The sequence below is a fragment of the Hippocampus zosterae genome, chromosome 10 (genome assembly GCF_025434085.1).
Source record: "Hippocampus zosterae strain Florida chromosome 10, ASM2543408v3, whole genome shotgun sequence".
Taxonomy (NCBI): domain Eukaryota; kingdom Metazoa; phylum Chordata; class Actinopteri; order Syngnathiformes; family Syngnathidae; genus Hippocampus; species Hippocampus zosterae.
Window position 1 is genome coordinate 17,964,548 of NC_067460.1, and position 8,856 is coordinate 17,973,403.

At 43.7% G+C, this 8,856-nt stretch overlaps 2 protein-coding genes across 2 annotated transcripts; both read left to right on the forward strand.

Annotated features, from left to right (window-relative positions):
* The first annotated feature begins 1,115 nt into the window (after window positions 1-1,115).
* Window positions 1,116-3,126, forward strand: rnf7 (ring finger protein 7). Its single transcript, XM_052077928.1, has 3 exons — window positions 1,116-1,358; window positions 1,454-1,501; window positions 2,075-3,126. The coding sequence occupies exons 1-3, from the start codon at window positions 1,193-1,195 to the stop codon at window positions 2,191-2,193; spliced, it is 333 nt and encodes a 110-aa protein (XP_051933888.1). The 5' UTR covers window positions 1,116-1,192; the 3' UTR covers window positions 2,194-3,126.
* Window positions 3,127-4,657: 1,531 nt separating this feature from the next.
* On the forward strand, window positions 4,658-8,445 carry grk7b (G protein-coupled receptor kinase 7b). Its single transcript, XM_052077909.1, has 4 exons — window positions 4,658-5,251; window positions 5,331-5,768; window positions 7,153-7,424; window positions 7,585-8,445. The coding sequence occupies exons 1-4, from the start codon at window positions 4,658-4,660 to the stop codon at window positions 7,910-7,912; spliced, it is 1,632 nt and encodes a 543-aa protein (XP_051933869.1). The 3' UTR covers window positions 7,913-8,445.
* Window positions 8,446-8,856: the final 411 nt, after the last annotated feature.

An 8,856-nucleotide genomic window follows, 5' to 3' on the forward strand; every position in this document is an offset into this window, starting at 1 on the left:
AATATTGTCATGGTTTGTGAAGTGCTTCTACAGTATAATATAATATAATATAATATAATCATTAAGAGGGCTACGTGGGAGGTTTTGATTCCATGTGAATTGGGAAAAAAAAACTTTGGAACAAATTAATAGTTGTCGGGTTACCCTATTGTGTCATAGTAATGGATCCATCCTGAAGAGACAATTGAGGAATTAATCATACCAATATTATTCATTCATCTTCCTAACCGCTTGATCCTCACTAGGGTCGCGGGGGGTGCTGGAGCCTATCCCAGCTGTCTCCGGGCAGTAGGCGGGGGACACCCTGAATCGGACGAACAACCATCCACGCTCACACTCACACCTAGGGACAATTTAGAGTGTTCAATCAGCCTGCCATGCATATTTTTGGAATGTGGGAGGAAACCGGAGCACCCGGAGAAAACCCACGCAGGCCTGGGGAGAACATGCAAACTCCACACAGGGAGGCCGGAGCTGGAATCGAACCCGGTACCTCTGCACTGTGAAGCCGACGTGCTAACCACTGGACTACCGGGCCGCCCCATACCAATATTAATCAATCATCAATTTATTAGCTATGTTTTTGTTTTGGTCAAACGTACTCCCTGATACTGTTTCTTTCACACGCTTCAAAATGTGTGAAATGCACACCAGCGTTCACTTGAGCATCTTCAACTATTGAAACCTCAGAAGTCGAACACATTGCTTCTTTGACACTGCTTGACTACCAGGTTGCTTTGTACAATGTGGTTAATTGTTGGTAAACACTGGTTGGTAAATTGATCAAGTGATCGCGCTTTCATGTTAAATTTTTTTTTCTTAGGCATCCTTTAGAAGTACTGATACTTCGGAAAATAGCGACCACAAAATATTCATACCAATACAATTTTATTAAGTTTCCGTATATTATGAGACGCGGGCCACTTCCAAATTTATAAAGCATTTGAACTAAGCTTGAAATTCTTTAAAGCTTTTCAAACTTACAACATAAAAAATAATACATACCACATATTCACACATAGGTACATACACTCGTTCGTATACTGTATTCAATTGGCGGACGCTCTGACACAATCGTGTTAACCCGTAGCGCCCCCTAATGTTGTCGAAGGCAGTTGTACCTTCGCCTTTTCGTCCATTTTGGGAGTCCAAGCTAAGTCTGCTAAGCTAACTGCTATGTGGAGCTGCAGACATGGATGACGGCGACGAGCTCGGAATAGTTCTCTCCCACAACACATCCTCTGGTTCCAAGTCGGGTGGTGACAAGATGTTTTCATTAAAAAAGTGGAACGCCGTTGCGATGTGGAGTTGGGATGTCGAATGTGATACTTGCGCCATTTGCCGGGTGCAAGTGATGGGTGAGCGTGTCGACGCTAGTTTTGTTAAACTAGCTGCTCTGTATCGAAACGCCGGTCGTTTACGGCAAATGTAAACGCAGTTTCTCCGTTTACAGATGCATGTCTCCGATGCCAGGCGGAAAACAAGCAAGAGGACTGTGTTGGTAAGCTACTGTCAGTTGCGAAAACACACATGCTAATGTTTAGTCGTTTCGCAGCTATCGCGAGGAAGTCCAATGGAAGATATAACAGTGAAAGAGCATATTAGCTACAGGGATTTACGCTCCCGACATACGACAGTTCGACTTTACGAACAGCACGCGTCATAAAACCTTGTCCCCAATTGTACATCTCCACCAAATTGTTCACCCCAACAACCCACTCCACCCTACGCAAACAAACGTCCTCATTCTTAACTGCACTAAATCTCAACTGCTAATAATCGGTCCTAGTTCCCTCACCCAACAGCCTCCAACTTTGACCTCACTATCGACATCTCCACTCTGTTCCCCTCTTCTCACTGTTGTAACCTTGGTGTCCTTTTCACCCACACCTTCACCGTGATCACATCACAGCAAATAAATAATGAGAGCGACGGATAATATCTCAAAATACTTGCAAGTCAGGTCACTCATCATAACAAGATACTACTGTCGTCTCTTACATTTTCTTTTCAAATACTTTGTCTCTTGCCTTACTGTTTAGCTTAATAGACAACCTTTTCCACTGTTTTGCAGTTGTTTGGGGAGAATGTAACCATTCCTTCCATAACTGCTGCATGTCCCTTTGGGTGAAGCAGAACAATCGGTGCCCCCTCTGCCAGCAAGACTGGGTGGTTCAGAGAATCGGCAAGTAAGGCCAGCACCTTCGCGACGTGATTCACAGACTTCAGCTGCACGCATCCGAGGGTGGACACAGATCTGGCCATGATCATTACGACGCCCCATGCAGAGCCGCTGTCTACATCTTGCCTCGGCAATTTGATTGCATGTTCCAGTCCTCCCAGTGTCAGAGGCGGGCAATGAACTAACAAGTGGATGCCAACCACAATCTGACTGACTCGTGGCTCATGATTGATGTGCAAGGATGAAGAAAGAGGATGACACTTTACAGCGCGCGGTCACTTGTTAGCTTTTGAGTTTTTTTGTTTTTTTGGGCGGGGGGGTCAAATATGTGACTTTAATTTTTAGGAATAAAAAATGATATACTGTATGTAAATGGATGTATTTTGCTTCTTTTTAGTGCAGTTTTGGGATGATTTCAATTCAGTGGCGGGCCGTGCATTTCAACCTTAGGCCTTCGGTGACGTCACATACATGAACGCAATATAGGCTCGTCAGGCAGCACTTAATTTCAGGTGCATTTAAAACCATCAAGTATGCATTCACAATTAAGAGCAGGAAACTAAATTTACATATATTGTCAAAAATAAAAATGATTTAAAAAATACTAAATAAAATGCCACCCAAATTACGCTGTGTGATCATAAACAAGTCTGTCCAATAAATTGCACAATGTCGCGGTTTCATATAAGACACCAACCACACGATAACAAAACAAACTATTCTTTGAGAATAAATTAACAGATCATTTGCATTTTGAGAATAGGCTATACAACAGCAAATAACTGAAAATGTTGAGCAGCTGAGATTGAACGAATTTTAGTGCACGAAGCTGACTACAATGCGCCATTATAAATTGCAGGTGAGCCAATTTATTTGATACATTTTTGTATCTTTGTCATTTTATTTCGTTACCATTAATACTAACGAAATAAAATAAGAGGAAATGTTGAATAAAATTCATTTACTCACCAATGTAGTGCCTGTTCACTAAGCTGCAGATCTAAGAGAGTGTCCCCAAAACGTTTTGAAACGCACCCTAGCTTGTAAGTGCCCAGCCGTGCTCTGATGTTTCCTTGCTGCCTTGGTAAAACAACTGAAATTGGTAAATCCACTGGAAGGTCCGTCTTGAAAATTGTGTGGAAAGTAGTCCTGCAACCAGATCAACGTCTTCTCCTTCGGCCATTTTGGGTCAAAATGCAGCAACAGCTCCCTCTAGCAGGGGCTAATCAATCACCGACCGCGCACGTCCAGTGTCGACGTAAACCCTTCGAGCTGGCCCTGGTACGCAGACTCGTGATCTGATTGGCTATTGCAAGCTGCCCGTTCATTTACAGCGCATAGAGGCCTGCTCTGTTTAGTCTGAAGGCTCCGAGCAAGTTTAGTTTACCTGGCAACACAAGCTATCTGAAATATGATTGGTTAAAAACTCTACCATAATAAAGAAGTTATTTATCAAGTGGCTTTCAATGTTCTTTAAAAGAACATTGAAAGCCACTTGACTAAGTGGAAATAATATGTAAAGAATACAGAGAATAATTTTGTTTACATATTTATGAAAATAAAATACATTTATGTTATTCTCAGAAAATTAAATTGATTAAATTTACTTTTTTGAGAATGTTTAGGCCAGCAGAGAAGGCCTTGTTGGCCCTGACGGAACGCCACTGTTTCAATTGTATCAATATTGTATTATTGCCCATTTTAAATCTGTATAAGTATTGTTAATATACCATAAAATAAGTTAACAACACAACTGGAAGAATGACAAAATATGTAGTACAATCTAAAAAAAAAAAAGAAGCACACTGCAACGTTAGTATGCTTTCTTATGAATATAATAGCATTTTTTTGCCCCAAATTTACAGTTACTGCATTGACTTGAATACTTAGAATGTCGACTTAGTGGCTCGTCAGACCACCATTCCTTCCTCTAGATGTGCCTTTGAAGTCGTGTGCAACCTAGAGCGTGGATGGACACCAAGAAAAATCGGGGGCCCCCTTGTGTTCACGAAACATGATTAAAATCAATTCAACATGTTTCGCAGTTGAACATTAAATTGTTCATTAAAACGCATTAATGCACGTTTTGATCGGCACGGTTAAAGAGATACGTGGATGATTGTGTAAGTGGTCATTATGTGGGTGGGGCGGAATACACTCCTTGAAATTTATTGACATATTTCATAATTCTAATTTGCAGTTGAGACTTGTTACGTATGACGTAAGGTGGCATCGCACTTACTGGACACAGGCACGTTGCAACTCCTAAAAATATGCCCGACTAAAGCCTCTTACGTTCAAAGCACCTAAGGTGCTTTCCCTGGGGGCTAACAAATCCCTGAAGATAGTGGCACTTTTAATGCCTTAAGAGGTGTGTCAGGACTGCTTGCAGGTGTTCACGGCTGCTTTTCGGCTAGTCGGACCATGTAGAGGATAGAAGTAGGGCCCCACAGATTACAGTCGGGGGCCACCGGTATGAGTGACCTGCTGGTGAAGGAACTGGTGGCCAACACAGCCTACCTCAGGGCTCAGCGGCAGGACCGCAATGAGCTACGAAAGGAGAGACTCTCCCTGACTCTGCCAGTGCCAAAGAACTCCGCAACTCTGCAGGAAGCAGAAGGGAAGCAGTACGAGTCACTTTGCGAGCAGCAGCCCATTGGCAGAGAGTTATTCCGGCAGTTTCTACTCAGTTGTAACCCGCAGTATGCGGCCGCCATCGAGTTCCTGGACGAGCTGAGAGGATGGAGCTCTGCCGTAGATGACGACCAAGAAAAGGCCAGGCAGAACCTCGTCGATAAGTTCTGTCACCCTGCGTCCAGGAGTTTTCTGTCTTTTCTCAAAGGAGACTCAGTGGAAACAGGCAAGCGCTTCTCAAACATTTTGGATGAGTCCTCGGTGAACCAGATGAGAGAAGCCACAAGAGACTTCCTGCGAGGAAAGCCTTTCTCGGAGTTCCTAAGGAGCCCGTTCTTTTTCAGGTTTCTGCAGTGGAAGGAGTATGAGAGACAGAAGATTAGTGATAAATACTTTCGTGAGTTTCGGACGTTAGGGAAAGGCGGTTTTGGTGAGGTAGGCGTCAAAAGCAACACCTGGTAGACACTAGTGATAAAAACAACAGATTGTGGTCTAAAACGGTTGTGTATTGCAGGTGTGTGCAGTCCAGGTGAGGACGACAGGACAAATGTACGCCTGCAAGAAGTTGGATAAGAGACGATTGAAGAAGAAAGGTGGCGAGAGGTTGGCCCTTCAGGAGAAGCGGATCTTGGCAAAGGTGAACAATCTTTTCATTGTGAACCTGGCCTACGCCTATGAAAACAACACCCACTTGTGCCTGGTCATGGACCTGATGAATGGAGGAGACCTCAGGTTCCACATCTACGAACTCGGAGAGCGCGGTCTCTGTATGAACCGCGTGGTTTACTACGCAGCCCAGATGACCATGGGCCTCCTTCACCTGCACTCCTTGAACATCGTCTATCGTGACTTGAAGCCAGAGAACGTGCTGCTGGACGCCTGCGGCCATTGCAGACTATCAGACCTCGGACTGGCTGTCGAGCTGCCAAATGGGAAAACGATCTGCCAAAAGGTCAGCTGGCGGCCTCTTCCTTGCTTGACCTGCATTTTGAAACTCTTTGCACTGCACTCAGCAAAGCCTAATAAGAGTACAGTCGATGTGTTTTAGTGAAGCTGAGAGTTTTGGTTTTGTATCCTTGTGTTTGTCCGAAACAATTAAGTGTCAAGGGCCAGGAAAAATATATTTATAACGAGTCCCCATTCTGCATTTTGGACTCTGCAAATGCGAAGATTGGAACATTCGCAGAGACACACGGACGTCGTGTCTCTGCGAACACTGAAAACACGACATGCATCTGAACTCATTCAAACCCTTTGACGTCTAAAAGCGTCAATTAATGCATAGTCCCCGCCTCCCCGTGACGTCAATCAGGTTTATTCATGGGGAAGGGTACAAGGAGGCTGATGCAACTTCTCACTGAAGTAGCAGGCTTGACTACAATGTTAAATAGTAAAAAAAATGACCAGCAGGTGGCAGTGGTGCAAAAGTCCACCAGTCGTTTGAAATGCATGCTTTTACAAAAATTATTTCTGAAGAAAATTGGCCTTTTCCATAAAACGTAGCAATTTTCTAATGCTGATTGCCAATGAACGGAGAAGGATAGAAACAAACTTTTTTCTTCTGACAGGTCGCATGTTTATATAGCCGTAGAACAGAACATTCTGTGGGCCTTGCAAATCAGTCAAAATTCAGTAAAATGTGAGGGTTGAGGGGGTTGCTCCAGTGAAAAAGGGTGCTATTCAAATTAATATTCCCGTTCCGTGTCGGAATGCATGAGGTGATTCACAGCCAAAACAACGACAATTAACCACAACACCACGATGACAGAGTCGCCTTCAGCTCTTGCGTTTAACATATCAGCAAAATGCAAACAGCAAACATGACACGCCTCCTGCGTCACCCTACTGCGAGTTAGTTGAGGTCCCACAACAAAGGGGTACAATGGTTGCCGGGCTATAATTATTGGGTTTGAAATGACACTCTGGAGCTGTAAAAATCGAGTGGAAGGATGCAAAAAAAAAAAGCCTTTTAGGGGAACACCTTAATTAAGTAATTTCTTTCTGAGAGTGTGCTAATACCAGTTTTCATCCTGTGTGTTCATCCCAGAGTGCAAAGGGTTTACTAGAAATAGATAAAGTACTGTATATGAATGCTTTTTAGTCACCATAGAACACTCTTCATGACGCAAATGAATCCTATTAAAAGATGGCTGACTTTTGAGTCACTGTCGGTGTCAGCACTGGCTGGAAATGTTTTCAAATAATGAGAGTCTGTTACCATGAAGTGGTAAATTTTAGCTTTGCTCATGATGTGTACAATACGGCAGTGCTCCACCTCGTAATATCTCCTCTGTGTATGTGTGTGTGTGTGTCTGGCTGACTGTTTGTTTGTTCAGGCAGGCACAACTGGTTACATGGCCCCCGAGATGCTGACGCAGCAGTACTACAGCACATCGGTGGACTGGTGGGCACTGGGCTGCTGCATTTACGAGATGGTGGCTGCTCGCTTGCCTTTTCGAGACTTCCGCGAAAAGGTGCTGAAGAGCGAGGTGACCCGCCGCACGCTCGAAGACCTGTGCAAGTTTCATCACAAGGGATTCGACTCCACGACCAAAGACGTCATCTGTTGCCTCCTTAAGAAAAAAGTAGCACATCGCCTCGGGTGCCAGTAAGTACAAAGCACTGGTCTTTAGGAACGTAATCGTGGTTTTGCCATGAATCAAACGCCAACGCAAGAAGCAAAAGTACAGCAAATGATGACCTCAAGGTTGCCAAAATGTTAAAAACTCCTCCAAAATGCTAAAAACTCCTCTTATTTTTCATACCAGATGTGAAGACCCACGAAAACACCCATTTTTCAAGAGCATTAATTTCCATCTCCTGGAGTCGCGGCGTTTGGAGCCCCCATGGATGCCCAAGCCCAATGTGGTCTACGCCAAAGACACAAATTGCTTCAACGACACCTCGGAAGTCGTAGATATTGAACTGGATGCCAAGGATGAAAACTTTTTCAAGGAATTCAGCACAGGCGCAGTCGCGGTCTCTTGGCAGAAGGAGATGATTGATAGCGGGTTGTTTGATGAGCTCAACAGAGCAGAAAGGAACGACCATGAGCGAGTAATGGCCTGGAAATCAAAGACGTGCGACATTTTGTAAGCATCGCTTCTCATCTACAGTCGGGATAAGAAGGTGGCTTCACACCAAAATCTTGGCTTGCATAATTAATCGTAAGAAAGTGCTCCCCTTTAACTCATTCAGTACCAGCCAATTCTAGACCAAGTCTGAAAAGACGTTTAAAAACGTCTTTGGCAGTGAATGAGTTAATGGCGGGGAGTGCTGAGCGATATGTTGTTGGTGACACATATTATCCTCAACGAAAAAATCTATTCGATAACATTACGATGTTACATTACTAATTGCCAACTTTGTCGACGGGGATGGTGGTGACTGATATTGAGCTTCTTGAAATTTTATTACTATTGTTTCGACTAGGATTGGGTGGGTGCGGGTTGGGGAGGGGCGGGGGGTGTTCCTGGGGCCCTCGGAAAGTCTTCTCATTTCTCTCTCAAGATCGACACCCATGGGGGGGGGGGGGTGAGATAAGCGATGCAACCCTGGAATACTTGAAATAATGGTGCTGGTTTTAAATAGAATCATGACACAATAAATCTGACGACCTCGAATAATAAGATTGCGATGTATTCTCATTTGATTTACAGTTTGATAGCACTTTCAATCAATATTGGGCCAGTAGATTAAAAACGAATGTAATTATTATCACGTCTGGTAAATGCAGTTTTACCAGCATCTTAGAAGCTGTCCTGTTTTGTTTTTCAGATGAAAATCTTGTTGTAAACATGCTTTGCGTACGCTTCTGCAGCACTGCTTGGGTAACTGCACTTTGGCCGGAGTTCACGTCGAAACATGCTGTAGTCTATTAACAACTTCTACTATTGAGTTCAGTTAAAATTGGGAACAATATTTGAATGAAAACCACTTCTAGGCCTTAAATATGAAACAATGAAATGGAAAAAAAAACAGTAAGAAGGGAACGGAGTGTGCCTTCTTGTGTAGCAGCATGACAAGGTTAATTCATTGCA